Genomic DNA, 24,883 nt, shown 5'->3' on the forward strand with positions numbered 1-24,883 from the left:
TTTATGTGTAATATTTTAAAAAAGTCTGACGCATTGCCGCCAATTTTCAACCCAAAAGCGGGAGCTATGAGATCTTCACGGGGATGCGGGTCCACTCCCTCATCCAGCTTCTGAATGCTTTGACTGCAACTTTGTAAAATCCTGCGTACGCCCCTGATAGCATGTAATGCTAACCAAGGCTGTCGCTATTTCTACGGGTCTTATAACGCTTCTCACAAGACAAGCGACAACGTTCATCTACTCTTACGATCTATTATTAATACGCTCTCAATTTTTACAAAAGTCGTTTGAATCCATAGAGGACTATATCAATTCACTCTTACATTAGGTACCTATCTTTACAAAAGAGAATATAATACAAAACTTTACCCAATTATTCAATCTACATGCGAATTTGGACTTCATATTCAGGTAAGCCCCTACTTTCCAAGATTATATATCTATAGATTTAAATCCTTCATCTCCAAGAAACACATTTTTGCAAAAAAAGATCAATTTTCCCTCATCCCGATAGCCCTACCATTAACATTAAAATATGCACTCACGCCTTAAGAAAAGTGAAATCTGAAGACAGACAAGATATAAACAATATTTTGATACTACCGAAAACTTCAAAAAGAAAGCTATAAGAATGTCAAAATGACAAATTCAACAAGAAGCTATGATAACTTAAAAAAATATCCATATTTACAGTAGCCTGTTAGCCGGCTCGCATTCAGGGTTATTCGGAAATGTCTTGTTTTTGAATATTGGGAATCCTAACATATAATCCCCACATTTTTAAATAACCCTGATTGAGACCTGGCTCGCAGGCTTTATTTACAGAAAGAACTACAAATGATACTGAATCTCAAGCTAGACACTGTCTTGCATGACCATCATTTCTAACAAACCCTCCCATCCACCCCTCCCCCCCACACACACACACACCATGAGGGACATGAAAGTAGCAAACTGAACTCGTCTGTGGAAATTCAATCCTCCAAAGAAATGTTTGAAGTATTTTCAAATGTTTTTTTTCAATTTCATAAAAAAAATGAGAAATCAAACTTCAAGGAAGTTGGAAGGATCCAACCTAAGGAAACCATATTTTCTAATAATTTGTAATTGGTAAAATCATTCAGTTCAACAAAACATCTAACTACTTAAAAATGCGATTAGGAAACCTTCACCATTATTCCTTACTTCGGCTTTGCATTTAGGGAAGGCCATTTCAACTTGAGCAAAGGTTAAGGCAACTACCTACCCCCACCATGAAGAAAAATAACAGTTAAAATAAATACCATGCCCCCATCCCCAATTCATTTAACTTCTGGCTCCTTTGGGCGAGGAGCGATTGGTTGAAACTGGATCGAGTTATATCCTCCAGAAGATGCTGGCTCGTGAGCCTGCTGGTGTTTGTCCAGCTGTACAGCGGAATCATATGTCTTTCCGCATGTCAAGCACTTGAAGGGCGTGGCCTGCTCCTGCGAGGTGTGCTCACTAGGTTTGCTGTGGTGCGTGTCCATGTGTATTTTCAGGCAGATCTGGGTGGAGAAGGCGGCACTGCATGTGGAACATATTAGGGTTTTCCCCTGAGAGGGAATCGTGGGGTGAGCGGTGAGGCAGTGCCGCTTCAAGTCAGCTGTCAAACACATAACAAATTAGTAAAGGTTCAGACTTCACACGTGTTTAACTGTAAAATGGGCCAAAAGTTACCCATAATGCACTTGCTTGGCAAATATTTTCTATGGCGATAAAGAAACAACAACAAAAAAGGGAGTGACAGAGGAGGCACACGAGACAAAGTAGAGCCCCTAAACATTAATTAAAACATCAAGTTATCCTTTGTTTGGTGCCACAACTGGTTATTTTGTGATCAACTAGCTTTCAAAATTATTTTCTTGTCTGGAAATAGCACATCGTCAAACAAACTTTGGGGCATTTTGTAGATTACATAGTGCAAACATGCAAGACAAGTATATGGCAAAGATTATGGACCAACTTGTTATCCCATCAAAGCGTCATGGGGATGCTCCTACCTGCTCTAGTGAACTTGACGGAGCACTCCTTGCAGACAAAAGCCCTTTCCTTGCCTTCATGGACAGTCATACAATGACGACGTAAATCACCTATTGTACATCATCAACACATAAACATTTATACGTAATCAATCAAAATTGTCCGATCTACTTTAGACTCGCTTTTAAATAATAAAATTCTACTATATACAACATTTATATATTGTATATTTTATATTTATTTACAGAGCACAAGCACCATGTTGACATGATGTTTGCTAGTGAATCTCATGGTATGTATGGTATTCTATTCTTTATTGGCTTACTTTCTACACACTTCAAGGTTGTCAAAGTAGCATCTCACCATCTGTTGGGCTGACTTGCAAGACAGTACTCTTTTGTATTAAATATCCAAAACTCTCATTTGAAAACATAACATTCCTGGCATTCTTGATACTTTAGAAACAGAATTGAGCTGTTCTCATTATAGATGGATTAAATTTCACTGGGATTTCAGCAGATTGATTTTGCTCCTGGAATTAATATCTCAAGCTAATTCCAAACGTCATAATATCCATGAGTTGTATTCAATGCAAATGCATTCAAATGAAGATGAAACAATCGACTTGATTCATTTGCATGCATTTGCATTGAATATAGCTCATGGATAATACAACGTCTGAACTTAGTCTCACTTGCATAGGGTATAGGTGGGGGGAGGGGTAGTCCCTATATCCATCAGACGGGGATCATCATTGTATTTTTTAGGGTGTAAATTTGGAGCCTTGGGTATCTTTTAGCAGGGCTTCTGGAATTACGCGCTTATGCGGAAGCGCGTAATTTGGCTTTTTCAGCGTAATCCGCGAAATCCACAAATTTACGTGTAATCCCTTGTAATTTGGCTATATTTTGAAAGACAAAACATTTAATTGCACAGCTGATGTGTTCTTTTAGGGTTCTTACCTCTATTTCTCGTAAAAAAAGAGATATATTCTTCGTAAGAGTGCGATATTTCGAACTGAATTTCGAAAACAAATAAAATGACTAGGCGTTCTTTGCTAAACCGCGAAGGCCTAAGACTAATAATAAAATACCTTTTTTAATTGGCTGGTGGCTCGGAGCCAATGAAAACTTGCCTAAGATATTTTTACACAAAAAAATAATCTTTACAAGTTATTTCGTGCTTTACTTCGGTACAAAATGTAGTTTGGGCGTAAGAGTTGATATTCCGTGTAAAGATTCCCGCAAAATTTTGATTTTTAAAGAAAAACGTATTGCAAAATCCCGCGTAATTTAGCGCGTGATGATTGATTTTCCACGTAATTTAGCAAAGAATCCCGCGTAGTTTTTAGTTTTTTTTCGCGTAATTCCAAAAGCCCTTGTTTAGGGGTGAAAATGAGAATGCCCAGATTTTTTTACGGTATCTTTTAGGGTGCTATTATAGCCGTCACTCATCTAACTTGTAGCTTATGAAAGAGCGTTAAAATGTATCAATCTTCCATTAGTCAGTTTTAAATAAACGTTTTTATTACAAATTTTTACGTATGTTTGAGGTATCTTTTAGGGGGCAAATTCATGCCCATGCCCACTTTAGTATCTTTTAGGGTTAAAATGTAACCAGATCACGCCCACTTTAGAATCTTTTAGGTTTGTTTTCAAAAATTCCTGACGATCCCCGTCCGTTTGATATCGGAGTACCCCCCGGGGTATAGGCTACCACCCTATGAAACCATGTGGCACACAAGTCAGGTCAATTGACTTAAGCATGTGTTTCCGCCTGCTGATAGTTTTATTCACTCACCGGATCTATTGAATGACTTCATGCATTGTTCACACGAGAAGGGTCTCTGCTCTGAGTGTGTGACGATGTGGCGGCCCAGCTTGCTGGAGGTAGCAAAGGTCTTAGGGCACTGAGGGCACTTGTGCGGCTTTTCACCGGTGTGGATGTAGGTGTGAGTCTTAAGGGAAATGGTAGTGGCAAAGCTCTTGTCACAGTGCTTGCAGATGTACGGACGCTCCCCTGAGGAAAGATATTGCAACTGTATTCTTAGTTGATTCCTAATAATTCGTACCGGTTAACTACTAAGTTTTGAAACCAACCTCAAAACACTAGATTCACAAGCTTAAATGCTAAAGGCCTGACTAAACTAAGCAACATGTTGAGCGTGACATGTTGAGCGTGACATGTTGAGCGTGACATGTTGAGCGTGACATGTTAAGCGTGACATGTTGTCTGCATGTCTCTTCCCTTATTCTGCTTAATGTTTGCGCGTACTTAAATTAACAATTTCAAATAAGTCGAGAACTTAAAGACTTGCAAAAAATTAAAAGCAGCAAACTTTAATCTCTCGAAATTTGATGGATATAGAAAAATTAATGACAGAGATTATGGAGGTTCTTTTTTGATCTCCTAGCAAGGACATGCAGCAAAACTGTCGATTATGGCATGAGGAACAAGAACACCTTTCCATTACTGTAAGAATTCAGTAACAGTGTGCTGGTTTTGTTTCAATATAATGGCCTGTTTAGGTTGTTGGTTAACTTAAATGTTTTGTAAAAACGAGATAGTCACTTAAGATTTAAATTCGCGAAATCCCTGCAAACACAATTGTTCTCTGCAATCAGGAAATTTTAATTTCCTTTAAAAAGGCAAGAGAAATGTTCAACAAAATTTTCACGAAAATTAAGACATGCAAAGACAGCGCACAACAAATTTTGTAGCAGTGACAAAAAAAAAGATTCTGGGATAATTGAAAAACTACATGTTTCTTGTATTGGCTCAACTTGGAAACATCAAGGAGACATGTCGCGCTTGACATGTCGCCTAGTTTAGCCAGGCCTTAACAAGAAGCGGATCCATCACCTAGTGACAATAAACAAATATTAGCCTGTGCTCTGTTTTTCTTATCTAACAAACATTAACTTAACATATTCAAACATTATTTATGCATACACAGTAGGGCTATTTTGAAGCATGTAACACACCTGAGTGGATGCGGCTGTGTCTGCGCAGGTCGTTAGAGCTGTAGAATGCCTTCGGACATACGGGACACTGGTGGGGGCGCTCCCCTGTGTGGGTATAAATATGCTGTTGGAGCCCAAATGGATGACGGAAGGCCTTGTCACACATGCTACACTTCCACTTTCGGCAGCTCATGTCAGGACACACCCGCTTGATGTGGCGAGCAAGGTAGTTGAGTGAAGTAAAGATCTTACCACATTTGCCACATGTGTACCCTTCTGTAGACAGGAAAATAGTTTTAATAAACATTTTCTTCGGCAAAGGCGATTGAAATTCTAAAACTCCATATGGATGCAGAAAGTGAAAAATAGAAAACAAACCAATGATACTTTAGTTTTTGTTCGTTCTTGTTTTGCTCTAGTAGACATTTCGGCTTGTAAACTAAAACTCTATTCAATCTGCTTTTGTTACCGCCCCTTTCGTGCTTACTCTACCCCCATTTCACACAAATCTTTTGTTAACTATGGTTAGCACACATTACCTTGTGCCAACAGGTAATTCACAGTTTTTTTTTTTTTTTTTTTTTTTACAATTATGCTAATTTTCTAACAGCAAAACAATGGGTTCCGCGTATAATCCGCACCCAGATTTTGAAGGTCTTTTTTCGAGTAAAAAAGTGTGCATTATATGCCGCCGGTAAATATGGTACACTCAACACCATGTGGGGGAACGAATGGCATGCAGATAACAAAACACAGACAAAAAACACAGCATTTGTTGCAGTTCTTTCAGACATAGTAATACATAATTTAAATGAAAAAATAAAATAAAAACTCTGTTAACCTCCTCTCTCAAATAAGCCTGTCCCTTTAAAGCCAAAATTTAAAATTTAGTTCCTTCCCTCTATTTAGACCCCCTGCCCATAAGAAGAAAAAAAAACAATGGTTAATCTTTCCAAAATAAATAGTGATTCCTGCTTGATTGAAATAGTTGGCTCGATGCTATGTCATTTGGTGTTTTTTATGGGTAAACCTATATTTCTCTAATTATAATCATTCTAAACAAAGCCTCCTCTCCCTAGTGAGACCCTTGTATCCCCGCTGATAAAATCGCACATTACGTTACGTCACATGGCCTCTTTGTTGCTCCCCTTGACCCTAAGACAACTTACCGGCAGTTTGGTTCAATTAAATTTTTTTTAATCTTTACCTTTCTTTAATACCCTCCTTTTTTTCTTTGAAAAAAAAAAAGGAAAAAGCCCCTGGCTTATTGCAGCCTTTTTATTATCTAAATGATAATAGGAGATAAGAAAGATCAAAATATTCCCCAGTAAAGCAAGACCTTTCTATCCTTTTTTTCCTACCTCTGCTGATTCTCACTGAAGCAAGTGAATGAGCTTTTTACCCATTTTTTTCCTAGTAATTGTCACAAGCTGGCCAACCAACCAGCCAACCAACCAATCAACCAACCGACCAATCATTAGTTTATTACTGTCTCTGTCAGCAACATATTACAAAATGGGTGTACAATTACGTCATATGAGAAGCATTTTGACTAAAGAGTTGTACTTACCAATGCCAATCCTGTTGTACTCAGGGTCAACCTCAACATCTCCCACACGGAACATGCCCTTACTGGTGAACACCACCTTCTCATCCGGGGCCTCTGGGTGTGCTTCCTCATGTGAAGGGCTTTCCCTAACACCCCCATCACTACCCTCATGGGCGCCAATACTCAGAAGTGCAGTAGCGGCCTGCTCAATGTTGAATTCACTACTCCGTGACCTAGGTACCTCTTCAGAAGGTCTAGCACCAGGTTTTGTGGGTGTTATTTTTGGCTTAGGGGAGGGAAAATTAGATGGTATCTTCTCAAGAGTTTTTGCATTTTCCATTGTCTTTTGTTTCCGTTCAGGTGCTTCCCGTTTTAACTCTGCTGACTTGGTTCTCTCGTGAACAAGCTTTTTCACAGCTTGCTTTGCACTTACCCCTGGGGCTCTTGAATTTCTGTCAGTGTTTCCGGACTCTGACTCAGCTTGTGGTCTTGCATGGGCTTTACTTGCCACTGGGCTAACCACCATAATGCTATGCCCCTGTGGAGTTGCTGCCCCTTGTGGAATGGAAGAATACACTGCAGTATTTGTTGAATGAAAGACATTACTTGGCATAGAGACAGTGGAAGTAAGAACAACGCCTGAAGCCCCTGCCGACATGTCTGTTACTAATGTTCTTGATTGAGTACGAGGAAGGATGGGTCTACCTCCTAGAGACTTCATTAGAGGTACCCCTCCCTGACCACCTCTACTCCCAGTAGCCACCCCCTCAGCCTTAGGCTTTAAGGCAACATGGTGTTGGTACCCAGGATCGTGAGGGTTTGACTGAGCAGCTATGATGTTCCTAGGAACACCTCCAAGATTCTGAGGACTGCCGAGGAACACTACGGGTGTGGTGCCCCACATGAGTGAGGGAACATTTGACCCCACATTACCAATCACTTCCTCCATTCCTTTCAGGGGTTGTTGTGGAGGCTGTAGTTTTGCTTGCAAAGCTGGGGAGTCTGGATTAATGCTGGTTAACACTTGTAGCTGGTTAGGGGGAAGAGTATTCACAGCTTGGGAATGAGTCTTTGCCTGTGACTGTGAGGAGAACAGCATCTGAGTAGCCTGGAGAGGAGGTGAGACAACACTCTTATTTAACAATGGCTTAACACCGCTTGTCACCAAAGGTTGTCTCAGGTGGTTTGCCAGCTGGGTGAAGGTTGGTAGGGTACATTGCACTGTAATTGGTTGGTTTTGATTGATATGTGAAGGCACTGAATGTGCAATGCCTGCAAGCGAAGCAACAGGATAGCCACCAGGTGATTGAAAAATTTGCTGTGGCAGTGGCATTGTTTCTGCAGCAGAGGTCGGGAATGCCTGATGCCCAAGCTGACTGGAGGAATGTATCTGGATAAGTGCTTGAACTGCTTGTGTTGGACTAAAAGAAGTAGATACCACAGAGACAGGAGCCTGCCCTGCCATCGATGTGATAGGGAACAAGAACTGCTGTTTGTTACTTTCATTGTTATCTATCTTTTTACTATCTTCACGGAGAATCGGAGATTTTGATCTAAAACTGACCAATGCCTCTGCTGCTTGGGAAATAGTCTCTTCTGAATCAGAGACAATGGTCTTTTTATCTTTTTTGCGATTTACAACGCCTGTTATTTCTTTCTGATCTGGATCATCGAAATCCTTTTGGCCCAGCTCTTCTTCAGTTTTCCCAAATACTTTTTCATTAACCTCCTTAGGGATAACCTCATTTAAATCTTGAGCTGATACATTCAACAGAATACTAGCTGCAAGTTTCATGGTTAGTTTCTTGTCATTAATGCACTCTTTAAGATTTGCAAAAAGATGATCAAATACCTTTATTTTCATTCTAATATTTGGAGACAATTTAGAAACATTAACAGGCTTAGCAGATTTTTCAAGCTTTTCTTGAATTTCTTCAGCATTCAAAGCAGTTTCTGTTGGTTTATTTTTTGCCTTTCCCAATTTGGAAATGACTGTCTTCTTCTTCCCTTTGGATTTTTTTGCGAATGGCTTTTCCCCTTCACAGCTATCCTCGTTGTCATTTTTCTCTACTGGAGATGTATCTTTATTTCTGTTCAGTTCTGCACTCTCCCTGGAAATTGAAGCTCTTTTGGACCTTCTACTATTGTCATTTATTATTGTCCCCTTTTTTGATTGCCCCTTTATAGGCTTCACGGCTTTTGTGTTTTTTAATGTTTTGAGAGTCGACAATGCAACCTCATCATCACTTTCAAATTCTTTATCTCCCCTAACATTTTCAAACTGCTTTCTTGCATTGTCTGGTTTCTTTCTGTAACTTGAGGAACTGACTTTTGGATATTCTTTCTTTTCTTTGTTATTATGTGATAACTCATCAGTTCTTTTTTCTTGTTGATTATTTACACCCCTCTTTCTTTTTGATCCCCTTCTGGGTGCCTTTTTAGGAGCAGGAGAAGGGCTTCGACTTTTCAAGTTATCATTTGACTTGTCCTCTTTGTGATCATTGCCATGTCCAGCCTCTTTTACTCCTTTCCTGGAAAAGAAAAGTATAGAAAAAATTATCACAACATATAGTGCACTTGCACATTTGTACTTAGAAAATTTTTACAAAAATGAAAGAGTGTAGAGCAAAGCAATGTTAAATCTCTCTGTTCACATCATCAAAGTGTAATGAATTGAAATGAATGAATCATTCTGGTAAATGTATTTTATAAGGAGGGCCTAGTTGGTTTGCTCCTTTACAATGTTAACATAACCTTAGTTTGAGTTAATGTACACCTGACCCAGAACCTAAAAGCACTATTTTCTAATCAATTTAAGATGTTCAAACCTTTCAAACCATTTTACAGTAAAAGCCTGTATGGTTATTTTGTATGGGGTTGACTGTTGTCTACAGCCAATTAAGATGTATTGAGATGCCCAAATTCCAAGATTTGGTTTTTGTTTGGGCAATTCTGTTCCGTCAATCAAAAGTTGCGGGCAGGGCCTATGCAAATTAGCACTCATTCTGCCAGTTTAGCTGCTTGTCTTTTGGAACTTCAGAAAGTTGGTTCCCAGACCCAAAATATGGGATCCCTGAAAACTTCGAAACCAGCTGTAAGCTTTCTGATGTAACCAGTAAAATAATTATTTGACCATACAAGTGCCCCTTAAGGTGGGATATGAGAGGTAAGTCTTCTCGGCTAAGTGTGTTAGACTTTTCCCAGTTAAATGCTCTTGAGCAACAACTGAACATTGATTAATTTTAATTGCTTTTGTTGAACTCTGCAGAAAAGTTTCATTTTTTTATGGTATTATATTCTGAATTTTTTTAGGTTACATTGAAATGCACTAGAGTGAATTAGGTATTTTTGGCTGGACTGACAGCCTGCAGTAATGACTAGGTCCCTTTGATTCCTTTTTTAATAATGTATCTGCTTGTTGTGTGAGTTTTATTCATTTTCATGTAAGCAGCCACACATGTAATTTTCTGCATTAAGTCCCATAAACATAACTACATTTTGAATGTGTTTTCACCTTCTGGTAGTATTATGGGAATGAATTTAAGCATCATAGTACCCCAAGGCTAACACATGGTTTGGGAAAACCCTGGACGCTAACAGGAAATTTTCTAAAACTTTCACATAACAGAACATACCTTTTTTTCGGTTTGGAACTATCACCACCTGCTTCATCTAAATGTACCTAGAAAGAAAATTATTGCTATGAGGCACGTGCCAATCCAACATATTTTTAAGGGGTCAAAATCAGGCATCAGGTGTTTTTTAGGGGGTATCCGGGAAAATAATAGGATTTTCTCTTAGATTTGGTATTCTTTAGGGCTTATGAGGTATTTTTTAGGGTAAAAATGCTTGGTGTGTATGTATTTTTTAAGGATATTTTTTGAATTTCCTGACGAGCATCCCTATCACTTTTACCCTGAAGAACCCCCCTGAGGGGTGAAAGCCTCCAAAAAGGCCTAAATAAAAGGAAGCAAGCAAGATAAGCGAGTGATTTTTTTTAAATATGGAGACAAGGGCTTAACATTTCTACCACTGTCATGCTTAGACTGCCACAAAGTACTACTTTGGTGAGCATGCAAATATGCTACAGGCCTGGTTAAAATAGTTCTGACCAGACAAATTCAGGCAGATTGACAGAGTCCTTTACTTAACCCTCCCCTTTCCCCCAGCATCAATATTGAACACCTTGAACATCTTAGCCCACATAGTTAGCATTCTGTCACACACAACATTGCTTTGTAGGGAGATGAGGGAGTAACGGAAAATGTCAGAATCAAAGCGCATACAACATTTGACATTTAAGCACAAGGGAAGGTAAATGTATCAACAGGTTTTATACAGGGTTGTAGCAAACAGAGAAAACACCAGTCAACAAGCCCCTGTTTTATCTAGTTTTTTGGGCCCACCTCGATTAGCTCTATGCTATTTTGTGGGTCAGAATCACATTTGTAAATAAGAAATTGTAAAAAAACAATAAAATGATGATGATGTTTATGAGAAGCATTCATCTGAAACACAAAAATGTTTCAGATGAAAAATCTAACTGCTATTAAAGAGCGATATAAAAAAGTATCTCCTATTTGATGACAGTGTGTTGCCATGTGCAAATCTTGAGATCATATGTTAAGTTTGCTTCCGTGTTTAAAAAAAACCCTGAAACAAAACTGGCAGGATTTTCAAAATTAGGTCAAAAGTTCAAAAACACAATGGAAAAATAAATCACCACAAGTATTATTGTGAGAAACTGACTTCGCCCAAGACAAGCTCGATAAATCCTTGCTGAAAAAATAATCTATAATTTTAATAATAATATAGTAATAATTAAAGTAGCCTATGTTTTGGACTTCAATAACTACAGAAAGAGTACAAAATTCAATAAAATAAACCAAGCATTTACATGTACGCAGTATTTGACGGTGATGAATTATAATGTTGAGGTTAATATATTTTGTTTAACGCAATTTTAACTTGATTTTCACTTTTGCACACTTTAATTCAACGAACTGCCTCGATCAAAACCTTCCAAAAAAGCGAACCGGCAAATTGTCTGGTTGATTGAACAAAATGTAGTCTTGACTCAGGGAAACCACACCACAATCTTGGGGTCACAAACACACAAAGAAACGACATCCTCCCCTGAACGAGAAGTATCAAAATAAATCGCAGGCTAAGGTCATCCAAAAATGATCATTTTACTTAGGCATCGACATTTGACAAAGTAACTCTGACGCATTTTGGTGCGAATATAAACAATGTCTAAACAGCCCGACCAAAGCCAACCTCGAGGGAACAACCCAAGCTCCACGGCAACATCTAATTATTCAAAACTGCAGCAAAACTCCTAGTTTCTACCTAGAAATCGGCAAAAACGGCTCTCATGTGTTTTAATATGTGTTACATAAAAGAGAGAAAGGACTCAAACGACTCAGGATTAGTGAAATAGCTGAGAGATGCAAAAACAGCAACTTAGTGCAAAGACAACATAATCACATGGCTGCTATCGAACTATCATCATAAGAACTATCATACTTCAAAAATCTGAACCAGTTTGCAGAGAAAAGCCCGTCTTTCCCGTCCAAAATGCATCAAATTGATGGTCTGTTCAGCTGTCATTTCTACAAATGTGTGAAAAATGCAGATAGTCGATAGATTACCTCTTTGCAGACGGCAAAACCATTTTCCTGTTGCAGTTCGGAGTCGGAGCGGCAGCAAGGGCACTTCGCTGGATGGGTCCGCTTTCTTCTGTTCATTTTAAACGAAATTGTAGGTTAATCACAAAAGCGTAGAGCAAAAAGATCGAGTTTAAGCCACTTACTTTCGTCTTAGTCTACTATAAGGCTCTGCCATGGTCTTTTTGCGGAGAAATCGAGGGGAACAACGGTGATAGTAAAATCGAAAGAAGTTGACCAGACATGTTTGTGTCAGAGTAAACCCTTCGTTGCGTCAGTGAAATACTTGGAAGTCCCACAAAACCTGTATAGAACAACGCACGCTCATTGGCCAAATATTTTTGACGGCGTTCACAAATGTCCACAGATAACTTACAACATCCCAACAATAACATAAACAGCAATGTGCCAAAGCCATGGAACATATATAAAAACACATGTCGTTTAGCCAGTAAATAGATATTTTTTATTGGACAACCCAAACATGACATAAACATCTCTTAATGAACTACCTACTACATTGCTTGTTCTTACATTGTTTTACGCAGGATAAGTAATGGGTGGGTGCTACGCATGCGCATCTGTCTAATCCATGGGTTTATGGGTATTGGGAGGAATTTTCCCGCGGCTTTTACTCGAGAGAAAACACGTGGGAGGGACGCTAGGAAAGCTTTGTTTTTTTTTTTTCTCAGAATCACGCCATAACAAAATCATTTTCCGTAAAGGATATCGTATTACAGTGCAGTTTACTTCTCCAAATCAAGGGTTGATTTTCGCGATTTGCGGAGACGCAGATATCCTCTTTCCTCCTGACCTCTCCAAGTCCCCTTTTCGGGGTCCATCATCCTCTTTTGATTCGGTTTTGATGTACCGCTCCCGGAACGAAACATCTGCCCACGGTTGTTTTCGATGACTTCACGTGTAAATGGAGAGATCTCATAGGGGTTTGCGGTTGATCTCGCGACAAATTGGCAATGCACTGATGCAGTTGGCGTGGGACAGGCAGGAAAGGAGGTAAATCGAACTTAAATCAAATAATTTAACTAGTACTAAAGTATGAAATTGGGGCGTAAACATCTAGTGGGGAAATTTTGATAGTTTTAACTAAACATCATAAAAGGACTGTATATACTATATAATACATATAGACATAAAGCTTTTAATATTAGGCATTTAAGCACATGACTGATTGTCCGTATAACCGACCGGGGCGATTTTTTTACCAAGTATTCGGTCCAGCGCCCCCAAAAATATCTCCAGCACAACTAGTTTGACCCACTAATTTGCCAGCAGAACCATTCTGGACGATTTTTTTTCCCAGCAGCCTAACATCTTCCCAGCAAAAAAAGAGGCTGCGGAACAGATATTTTGTGGAACAGATACGTTTTGTGCCCTTGGTTGAACAGTTTAAAACAGTATACACTATTTTTTTTATAGGAACGCCTTTTTTATAAGAACGTCTAGGCTGCGATCTGAGAGGCTCAGAAAGCAGAAAAAAAAATTACTTTTTAGTTCTGATGCGTTTTAAATGTATGAAGAATCAAATTGTGCTCATAGTAACAACCTAACATTTAAGACTAACATTTAAGAACATCGTTAAGAACATAATCAGCCGTAAAAAATGTGTCTGCAGGCTTGGGTTTTTCCCTATGTTCACCCGGTGCTTTTTATGTTTTCCCGGTGTTTTTCGCTTTGTTTACACAGTTTTTTTTCGCTGTTTACCTGGATTTTTTTGGTCTACACGGTGTTTTTACGCTATGTTCATGGTGTTTTACGCTATGCGTCTATCCGTTCTTATAAAGACACAGGCCAGACCCAGGAATTTTCTTGGGAGGGTGCGAAATCTGAAAAAGTGGACCTGATTTTCCCTGGGGGGAGGGGGGAGTGATTTCTCTGATAAAAATCCACCACCAAAAATGACCACTCCCAAAAAAACAAATAGGGATTTTTTTTATGTCTTTGCAGTATCTCCACGGGGCGGTTTTTTTGTCGGATTTGGCTACATACCTGAGTGATCTAGATTATGCTTTATAATTTTGTCTACAAATAGCACGTTTATTATATTGAGAACCGAAAGTGGACCTTCGGGCACCCCCCCCCCCCCCCCCCCTGGGTACGGGCCTGAGACAAAACAAGGAAGCTATGGGTTACTATGCGCCGAGCCGCCATTTTGTTTTATTCTAGCCGGGGAGGAGGAGAAGTTGGCTATTTGCCTCGAGACGAGTGGTTGTCGCCAGTGGTGGTCACCTATGGTTTTGTCACGAGTGGTTGTCACGAGTGGTTGTCACATGTGGTTGTCACCAGTGGTAAAAAAACGTTTTGAGTCTAGTAGCGAGACTCCTCAACATTTTGATCACGTTTAAAATGTTTACGGTGTTCAAGCCGAATCGGATTGGTCAAAGTAGTTCAGCATGGCCCGCTTTCTGCATCCTCACTGTAAAACTTGCACGTTTGGTCGAGAATTCATCATGTTTCTTGCTCTCTGATTGTTTGGTAAATAAAAGAAGAAATACCTTAAGAGTAGCCAATTAGGGAGCGAGAATTCTCGACCAAACGATAAAGTTTGAAATGTAATGCCTAGTGCACACTAGTGACATAACGACATAACAAAACAGGCGCGTGCACTCTTTTAAGCCCGACATAACGACATGAACATAATGACATAAAAGAAAAAAACATGTTTTTTTTTCTTATGTCGTTATGTTCATGTCGTTATGTTGGGCTTATGTCAAAATGTCGAACCACTCACACTTGAACATATGAACATAAGGGGGCACGCGCCTATGAGCAGCCTGGTGTCTGTTGTGTTGGCGTGACGTGCGTTACATGTTGCAATCTAAAAAAAAACAAAGACAGAGATGGATAATCATTTCTCTCTGTCAGAAGAGCATGAAGGACTTGACTGACAAGTTTGTTAGCAATGTTTATCTTACTTTACGGGAAAGTGATACCAGCGGCATAAGTGACAGTTCTAAATGAGATTATAAATGCGAGCTGCCGTTACCAATTAAAATCGATTCAGCATTTTAACCAGTTTATCCCGTGAACAAAAGACGCGTTGTTTTTCGCAGTTTTTCTTGGCATCAATTGGCGTTTGAATACATTATCGCACTTTCAGTTTGGGCGGCTGAAACTGGCGGTACTCACTAATGAGACATTGTCATTAACGCCGTTGTTTTGTCATCTCGAAAGAGTAGTCTCTTCCCTCGATTCCCTCTGGGACATACCAATTTTATATTGCATAGAGTCTATTTGTCATTCTTTATTGCAACAGAGCGTTTTGTGTAGGAACTTTACAAACATATTAGTTGAGCAAACATTTCGATAGTATGAGCGTGGGAATATTTGGTTTTTAAACCAAAAATTTCCCGCGCTCGCTTGTTGATCCAAGCATCTGGGAGACTAAGTAGATTGATGTTCGAGTATGAGTTCTTCTAAGCCTCCACGGAGACCTCAGAGTTTTCTCGCTGTAAAACCCCCTGTGTTTGGGAGGATGGATGTATTCTTTCTTTGATATATCAGTCGCTCGGAGATGGTCCGGTACACTTGATATTCACTTTGTCGGTCTTGCTTTGTAAGCTCGAAGGTTTAAAAAGTGTGTGTGGAGCCCGTTATTGAATTATAAATGCCCACTTCCGGATTAAAAGAAGTTTAGTTTCCTATTAAAATCGTCAAGGGTTACACTTCAATATAATATTGAAGTGTAACCCTTCAATATTATATTAAAGTGTAACCCAGGAAGGTTTTAGGAGTATATCAAATATTTGTGTAGAGACCATTCTTTGAGGGTCACGTCATTTAGAGTCATCAAGCGCAAAAGAATTCAAACTTCGTTCAAACTCCTGGAAAGTTTCGCAAGCTAGTCTCATTTTAGCCCTGTGATTTATCTGACATCAAGACTTGTCGGTATTTTCTTCCTGTCAAGAAGAGTAGCTTTTCAGGTGTTAATGGAAACCAGAGTTTAGTTATGCTGTCAACGAATAATGGCGCTAATCTTGACAATCAAAAAATAACATTAGAGATCACCACCCAACTTGAGAAATAAATTTACCTTTTTTTTACTGTATTTAAACAGAAACATCCTAGGAAAGCCAACTCCTAATAATAATACAAGTAACCTTTAGGGGGGAGTGTTGTAATGAGCAAAAGTGTGTTTGGAAAAGCTTTGTTGTGATCAGGCAAGCTCTGTTTTTGATTGGATGACAATAGAAGTGGGCTGGTATAAATAGGCCGCGGCGTGAGAATTCGTTGTCATTCTCACGTGCGACTTCAAGATATCAATACCTACCTTCGTAGCTCCTTAGAATTTCGTTCTTTTTATCAAAATGGTAAGTTATTTTCGTTTCTATGAGCTTGCATCTAAAGAAACGGTAGTAGTTTTCACATGAGGTCGCATGGGCAACTTATTCTGGAATGGAGGAAGCCATTTCAGTGAAGTTGAGCGGTTTTCCGTTCGTAACATTTGCATATATGGTTCCTCTATTTGCTTGAGAATGATTACCAAAATGAATCGAGTTTTTTCTACAATTCTCGATTAACGCACATTTCCTTTTTCTAGGCTAATACATTTTTACTGGGAAAGAGATACCCGAACAAAATTTTCGTTGGAGGTTTGCCGCCCCTGGTAAGTAAATCCATTGTCGAAGTGATAACCAAAAGACGGGTTTGTTATGCTTTAAGTGTATTCCCCTTTAGACTCCTATACGTCTTTCTTGTACGACAAAGACGCTTATTTCTCATCTTTCATTGTAATAAGCGCAGTATTTATTAAGATGCGCTTGCTTCCTTTGCGAGGATTCCCGCTCCTGTGCTCGTTCATTACTCCTACGGTTCCGGTAATTGCCTACTTGACCCTCTGTTGTTTACGCCGTGTGTGTATAGTTAGCCTAAATGATTTGAAATGGCGTCATGATTAGTTTATTGACAGAGAGGTCAAATTTTTAGCTACTGCAGATACGGTATAAATTCTCGGCTTACATACACACGTTTACGTACACGTCTACGCGTTTTCAAGATAGAACTATTTCAAGTACTTCAATTAATTTGAGATCGCACTTGAAGTCGAGTTTATTACGAACTACACTAGGGTTCTTATCTTATTTCGACGAATTACCTATTTCTTGTGTAAGGATTTAGTCTTGGAATGTGTTGATTGTCTTTGTTATACAGCTGGCTTCGTGTGCCAGCCGTGGAATCACCAGCTTTTACTAATTATGGCCGAAACCTGACACGTGATGAAAAGAGCGGGGACTTAGTTTATATTTACTCATCCGATGATAAGAATAATACCATTTCCCCGGTCAAGTGGAGAAATAGTTTAATTTGGATTCTTGCTTATTTTCGTCGGATATGTTAAACGTTTTTGGCCCCAATAGATACCTTTAAAATATATTGGCTTCTAAGCAAAATGTTAACCTTCTACTAGGGGATGACAGTTGGTAAATTGCACAAGTTTTTGTTTGCTGTTCAAAAGTGGCCATGCAATGATAATCCATACAACAAATATTTACATGACAAATACGCTTTTGATTCCAGACAACTGCTGAGGAGTTGGCCAATTTCTTCGCCAATTTTGGCCATGTAGTGGAGTCCAAGGTCATCTTTGACCATGACGGAATATCTAAAGGGTGAGATCAGATAACTTCTTTGTGAAATGTTAGAGGCGGAGAGGGAGGGGGGGGGATGGGTGTGTCCTATCACTTACTGGTGCTGTTGTCTTTCTTTCATTCAAGCTCTTAATGTGTATCAGCGGCTTTCCACAGGGGTCGACCCCCGGGCTAACCGCGGGCAATGTGGGGCGTTATTAGAGATTGTAAGACAATTTTTGCCCTTGGGGGAGGGGAATTATATCGCATTTGAAAATATAGTACTTACCCACGCCATGGGATTACCCTGGCAATTTGTATGGTCAGCAGTATTAAAAAAGATTTCCTGTCGTTTGTACTTGTGGCTTTTGACGTCGCCTGTAATAAGTCCTATGCACAGTTAAGTAATAACGAAATTTGTATCGTGCCCCACCTGTACGTCGCGTGCAATATATGTCCTTGAGCGCTTCTTGTTGAAAAAGGTCTTGAGTAAAAAATTCACAGACGTTTCACATGTATTTCTTGCAAAACAATGGGAAATTTTATTTCCTTGTATACAGCTTATTTGGAACTTAAATTGTTTCCGAGAAGTAATGATTTTTTCACTTTTTTATCGCTCCATACCCAGGGAGGATTTTAAGCACTTCGATTGAATGCTTTTGCAAAATCCCCCATGGTCCCCGGGGGTCTACCCCTGGGGAAAGCGGCTTATACACCCATTAAGTAGTCAGTAACGAAAATAACCCCAAAACAATACAGCAGGCAAAAATCTTAAAAATAATAATCAGTCGAGCAAATCGAGCTGAAAAAAAATACTGAACAGAAAAAAGCAGACACTTCCAGAGTGTGTGGCTCAGTAAATTTTTAGGGTTCATCCTTTGGTTTAAGCCCCCCCCTCCTATTTAAATAACCTTTCCTATTCTTTTCATCGGTAGGTATGGCTTTGTCAGTTTCCGTTCTCAGGAGGATGTGTCCTGTGTTAAGGCTATGGGAACCCTTTTCCTACGCAACAAGAAATTAAATTTGGGTCCAGCTGTCAAGAAAGAATTAGCTTCAAACATCCCACCCGAGACAGTAATAGGTATGAATTAGCCATATGAGAGTTGTTAGTAGTTTGGTTGTAATAGGAAATATGCTAGAAAAGTCTAATTGTTTGATACAGGGTGTATGGGATGTTTTTATCAAGTTAAAAGCCTCAACCATCTCAAAGTGCTGTACTTCAGAATGTGTTATTTAACTTGATTTTTTTTAAATTTTGATTTCTTGTTTTTTTATGAAAGACCAGTGATTCATTCATTCTACCAGCCCTGTATTTTTTGTAATGCCTCTAGTTCATTGTATTGCAGTGCCAAATGCACCATCCAAGGGAGTCTACTACTACCCACAAGCAATGGTAAGTCTATGATTGCTATATTCTCTTGGGCTAATGGCTTTTATTTTTCAGAAGGGGGAAGGGGACCAATCTACTTATTTGCAAGCTTGCAAATAAGTACATTGGGTTCATGTTCATGTTTTTTACTGCAATTTCGAGCATTCTGCAAACTTACTCAAAGGGATTCTACTTACAACTGCATTCTCCTTCCATCAGTGAAAACTTTTGAAGTTTTGTACTGACCAACACTTCCTTGATGGCTTTTAATTACATTCACAGGTTGAACCCTAATGTATTATATTCATGTTTATATTCTTTCTTTTAGAATCAATATGTATACTACCAAATGCCACAACAAGCTAACCCAACTCCAGGTATTGTATATTATTTTATAATTATAGAGTAATTTAGGTCATTTTTAGTAGGAAATTCGTAGCTTCTTGTGCTTTTAAACCATTTCTGATGTGTCCAATATTTTTTTGAGGTTGACAACAAGAACTACTTGTGACAGTTCTTGGAAAAATGAGCTGCTTGAGAAAAAAAGGCATAAAGCAAATTAAACCAATATACTATGTGCACAAAAGTTGTTTTGGTCCTTATTTTTTTAGCTACTTTTAACCTCTTTTGTCATAATTTACCATTAATTTTTATTATTATTCTAAAGGGTACTACTATGCCGTTCAAGGTGACACAGTATTCTGGTACCCAGCCACAAGCCCAGCTACCATGCAGTATAATCAGGAACAATGCACAGCGTGCCAGGTATGTAGCCTGTGAGCTTTCGTTAAATTATCTGACTAACAAATGTGTAAATCAAACCTACACTAACTTAATGCTAAAATTGTCAAGATAAATTTCAAGAGAATGTCAAGCAAATTTCCATCAATGGGTGTCAAAACTCTGCAGCAAAGATTTGTCTTCATAAATGTTAACATGTCAGCAATCATGTGTGGTGTTTCTATCGATATATCTTTACTGGAAGCTGTTAATATGGATTTTGAAAAATCCAAAAGGCACTGCTATTAAGTTACTGCCCATGTCAATTTCATTTTATTCCTTTATATTTGCTCTTTGAAAGATGTGTTTTACAATGGTGCAAACAGTAACAATTTGATTTTTATTTGTGTCTCCTTGTGTTCTGTCAACCATCTCCCCTTAGTGTTAAGCTTACCTTTAGGTGCAATTTGACTTCAGGTTGAACCAGAACAAAGACCAAAGAAAAAGAGGAATCCTCTACCACCCAGGTTTAGAAGAAATCGTAGCCAGTGAGTGCAGTAAATTGTGCCATTAATATCCAGCTAGCAGACTTAATTCTTATTGATGTGTCTATTTTGTATATGACTGGGCAGGCCAATTAAATAACTAGATAGAAAGCTTTCTACGAGGGTATCTTACTTGCTACTTTTTTTCTGGATCCTTGGGGTGTGTTTAAAGCAGAGGCAGAAACAAATACAGAAATGCAGATCCATTGAAACTAGCCAGTTCCATCTCAAACAGGTGATGCCATGTACACACATTGTTTGAGCTACACCATTTTTAAATAGTCTTCATATTCTAAACTAGAGATGGTATCATGTCAAACAGCCATTTTCTTTGCAATACTACTTCAGTTCTATTTTTATAGGAAGGGGGCTTGATGTATATTATTGATGTGAAGCACAAAATCGATAAGGTAGTCCAGTGTTATTTGTATAAAGAAAGAGTATACTTTTGTGATGTCTAAGTATTTTATAGCTGTTTTCCAAGAAGTAACTTTTATAACTTTAAAGTCTCATGTAAAAAATGTAAGTAGTTTTTTCCTCTGATCCATTTTTCTCATACTTGGATTTGTTGTAAAACAATGGCCTGAACTGTTATAAAATATAACTGCTCTAGGAAACAACAAGCAACAGTTGATTTGATTTCAGAATTACAATGTTGGTGTAGATTTTTTTACCCTGGACCATTGTGACAATAGATGCAGATTTTACAATACAGTAATATAGTTCTATCCATAATCACAGGAAACCTCCATTTCATTATTTTAGTGAATCTTTTAATCTATTCTCATACAGGGGATTGTCTCAATCTTATTAGTATGTTCTTATATAATGAATTTATATTTTAATAATTTCATAATAATTTGTTGCCTAGCTTTTTACCTACTGTGTACTGTATTTTTATTAGCATATTCTGCTTAAGCCTGTTGCTGTAAGAAGAAAATAGAATGAACATTTGAGGTTGTGAATGGATTTTCAGATTGTCTTGAGTCTTTTTGCACTATACTTCATTTTCTGTATTTATGCACTATGGTAGTAAAAATGTCCAATAAATATTGTAAATATTATCTACATACATTTGTTGTTTGAGTAAAATTTTCAGATATCATGTGGCGATATGGATGGACAAGTTATGCAAATCAGCTGCAAAAACTGTTTATTTTTAATAATACACCCCCCCCCCCCTAGTACAAACTCTGTTGGTAATACATATGCTTCAAGCAAAACCTAAGATTGAACCTTTTCAGGGGCAGATCTAGCTTTTTGCCAGGGGGAGGGGGTGTGACCCAAAAATTTTCATCATGATTTTACATTTGTAACTATTTTGAAATGAACAGACAATGAAACTATAAAAAGGCAGCCCAAGGGGGGGGGTTAAACCTCCTTGTCCCCCTCCCATAGATTTGCTACTGCTTGTGTGCTTAGATTCACCCTTCACATACCAAGGCGGAGGGGGAGCCTGCTTGTGTTCTGGGTAAAAAATAGAAATTATGGAAAGGGACCTTCTCATATAAAAATAGTAACTATTTGCTTAATTTGCAAACAGGGTAAATTAAATGAAAAAACACTACAAGATGAAGCGGGTAGGGACAGGGTAATAGATCAAATGGGAATGCGCTCAAACATCAGCAAAACTTCTCTGATTTCAGGGAGCCGTACAACAGCTTCAATGTTAATTTTTATCCCTGATAAAAATATTTTTTTTTCTCATTGCTTTAGTTTCACACCATGCAACCTGATTCTTCGAAAAATATCTAACAAACATTTATGCTATAATTATTTTTATGTCACCAAACACTTGGAAGTCTCTTTTTTACAACGTATAACACTGTAACAACAAATAATACAACACCGCAAAAAATCAGTAATCTATCTGTCACCTCTCTTCTGTTGTACTTATTTAGGAGATTTTTACTTGCATTGATGACCCCAGATAGTCCCTTGTACTCTTCCTGTGTTGAATGAACAGTAGCAGAGGATGAGGCTGTAGACAGACAGAAAAAGTAAGCTGTCAATTCCCTTCTCAGGTACACCTCACCCAACATCTACTCATCAACATGTCCGACATCATCTACACATGCACACATCCAAAATAACCTTCAAAATAAAAAAAACCAACATCAACACACACAACCTCACCTAATATCTGCACGTCTTCTTCAGCATGGCGTACTTGGCTTTCCATCATTCTTGCTATGCTCATCAAATCCTTTGTGATGTTTCCTGTTGTTTCTGCTAAGCTCTCCTTGTTAAAGTTTCTGAAATTAGCCAAAAAAATCTAGTCTGCTTAGAAGCCGCTTATAGTGTCATGCATGCCTTCCCCACAAGCTGGGGAAGGGTTGTGTGACACTTAAAGTGGCTGCTTTGAAAAAAAAATGGGAAACTTTTTTCTAACTTAGGTAATCAGCTACAGAATGTGTGGTACTGAACAGAAGGAGGGGTGTCCCATATTGTCTATACCTTTTTCGAATGTCACTTGATGAGTTTCCAAAGAGAGCTTCCTTCTCCCCTCGGTCAATAACCTCTTTGCAAGCCAAATTAGCTTTGCGAATTGAAGTTTGCATGCTGTAAGAAAAAGAGAAAACATATTGGATACAATGCTTGAAGCAAATTTTTATGTATAAAAGAGATTTACAATCAAAAGTTAATATATCAAAACCTCAACAAATTAGTTTTCATTAAAAAAGGCTTAATGTTTGCTATCAAAAAGGAGAGCGGGGGAGGGGGGGGGTACATGTTCTCCCTAAACCTCCCCACCATGGTCTTGAGGACCCTCATAAATGTGTAGCATTTTCAACTTTCATGTCCCCCCCCCCCCCCCCCAATAAAAACTTTCTCACCTTGCTAGTTCTTTGTGATGCTGCTCAGTGATAACAAGTATTGCATTTTTGTCAGTTTCTTTGTCTTGTTCATGAGCCAATTGCTCAAGATGCTATGGTGCCAAAAAGAAAAGAAAACAAATCGTAATGTAATATGTTAATGATCCCAGCTAATACTTGTTTTGTTTAGGATGCAGGATTATGTTCCTTGCAATCTTTTATTTTGATTTTTCTTTTATAATATTGAGCAAAGATTGAATTTTATAATAAGCCTAAGAACAGCCTGACACGATTTTCGCCTCAGAAACACTTTAACTGATGTAAATCTGTGGTTAAATAAAGTTATATGGACATCATAGGCCATATCCAGGAAGAGGGGATGTGAATTTCCACACTCAATTGGAAGGTACACCCAAATGAAAGAAAATGAGTACTACCGCAAGTGAGTATGAGTTCACTAAGGAAACTGGTATGCTCAAAGGGAAAACATCCCCTCCCTATCCCTGATCAAAGTCCTCAGGGGGGGCAAAGGGTTTTTTAGTAGTCCATGATAAGACCCAATTTGCTCCATGATTCATGAAAGCAGGAAAATTTAGGCCATAATTTGTAAATTTCTATATCATATAAAATTGTGTTTTTTTTTATAAATTTCGCTTTCTGTTATTTGTGAAAACCGTGAAAACCATTACCCGTGAAAATGCGGAAATTTGGTCCGGATTTCCACCTTCAACCTTCAACCCTTCCCCTCTTCTCCTCCTTGAGTCCTAGGTATAGGCTTGTGTACTCTGCCTACCTTGTTATTTGCCAAAATCAAAAGAGAGATCTAGCTACCTAAATATCTTAAGCCACAAATTCTCACCTCTTATTTTATAAAAAACATCTAACATTACTTTTCCAATGGATCAGCTGATTTGAAAAATAAACACCCGAAAAGTTACCTGTATTTTTCCTTTTAAAGATTTAATTGTTCGTTTGGCGCGGGAATTTAGTTCATCTAATACTTTTAAAGGTCCATCGCAGCCTCGTATCTCTTGCACGATACTCTGTATTTCAAATTCCAATTTAACAATGTCCCTAACTTGGATTTTGGCCTGTATAGGCACATCTAACGTTTCGTTGGCCTCCATTTTTAATTTTTTACTACGACCCAGCTCGCTAAGAGTCAAGGGAGTCTCGAGTTCTTCTCGAGGGTTCGTCGTAGCATTGTCGGAAATAGTACGAGTACGGCATGTAAAAATCCTTATAAAATTTAAATTTGTTTATTAATCAAAACAACCACTTGTTGCGTCTGCTAATATTCTTGTTATTTGCAAAATCGACATAAAACAAGCAAATTCTTCACCTTTCAAGTTTGTTTGCTCTTAAAACATTCCAAATGTAGAATACAACATAATGCGATATATGGTTAATGTCACATCATTTTTTGAGATATTGAGCATCCTGATTTAATAAAAGAGAGCTTAAGATGGATTAAGAAAGATGGTATATATGTATATATATATATATACCAAAATAATATATATATATATATATATATATATATATATATATATATTTTTTTTTTTTTTTTTTTTTTTTTTTTTTTTTTTTTGGTGTACTATCGTATATTGAATTTTCGGAAGCCCCTCGGGAGACCGCCAAAATTCAGACCATGTGCAATCGAATA

The 24,883-nt window shown here is 38.3% G+C and overlaps 3 protein-coding genes across 5 annotated transcripts; 1 reads left to right on the forward strand and 2 right to left on the reverse strand.

Moving 5' to 3' along the window:
- Positions 1 to 236: 236 nt before the first annotated feature.
- On the reverse strand, positions 237 to 12,553 carry LOC5515022. The gene is made up of 8 exons (XM_001635120.3): positions 12,329 to 12,553; positions 12,168 to 12,255; positions 10,149 to 10,195; positions 6,535 to 9,044; positions 4,986 to 5,240; positions 3,802 to 4,020; positions 2,022 to 2,111; positions 237 to 1,624 (listed from the first exon to the last, which is right to left on the reverse strand). Exons 1-8 carry the CDS (start codon positions 12,358 to 12,360, stop codon positions 1,302 to 1,304), a joined length of 3,564 nt encoding a protein of 1,187 aa, XP_001635170.3. The 5' UTR covers positions 12,361 to 12,553; the 3' UTR covers positions 237 to 1,301.
- A 3,858-nt stretch (positions 12,554 to 16,411) lies between these two features.
- LOC5515073 (deleted in azoospermia protein 1) lies at positions 16,412 to 21,469 on the forward strand. 3 transcript variants are annotated; one of them, XM_001635170.3, is made up of 8 exons: positions 16,412 to 16,510; positions 16,741 to 16,806; positions 17,718 to 17,809; positions 18,703 to 18,848; positions 19,114 to 19,160; positions 19,465 to 19,513; positions 19,804 to 19,901; positions 20,334 to 21,469. In XM_001635170.3, exons 1-8 carry the CDS (start codon positions 16,508 to 16,510, stop codon positions 20,406 to 20,408), a joined length of 576 nt encoding a protein of 191 aa, XP_001635220.1. In that variant the 5' UTR covers positions 16,412 to 16,507; the 3' UTR covers positions 20,409 to 21,469. The 3 variants fall into 3 exon arrangements, with proteins under 3 accessions (XP_001635220.1, XP_032240584.1, XP_032240583.1); XM_032384693.2 differs by lacking the exon at positions 16,412 to 16,510 and adding an exon at positions 16,546 to 16,618; XM_032384692.2 differs by lacking the exon at positions 16,412 to 16,510 and adding an exon at positions 16,553 to 16,633.
- On the reverse strand, positions 21,158 to 24,390 carry LOC5515021 (vesicle transport protein SEC20). Its single transcript, XM_001635119.3, has 5 exons — positions 24,156 to 24,390; positions 23,239 to 23,330; positions 22,859 to 22,963; positions 22,538 to 22,656; positions 21,158 to 22,382 (listed from the first exon to the last, which is right to left on the reverse strand). Exons 1-5 carry the CDS (start codon positions 24,342 to 24,344, stop codon positions 22,186 to 22,188), a joined length of 702 nt encoding a protein of 233 aa, XP_001635169.1. The 5' UTR covers positions 24,345 to 24,390; the 3' UTR covers positions 21,158 to 22,185.
- Positions 24,391 to 24,883: the final 493 nt, after the last annotated feature.

Source organism: Nematostella vectensis, chromosome 6 (assembly GCF_932526225.1).
Source record: "Nematostella vectensis chromosome 6, jaNemVect1.1, whole genome shotgun sequence".
Taxonomy (NCBI): domain Eukaryota; kingdom Metazoa; phylum Cnidaria; class Anthozoa; order Actiniaria; family Edwardsiidae; genus Nematostella; species Nematostella vectensis.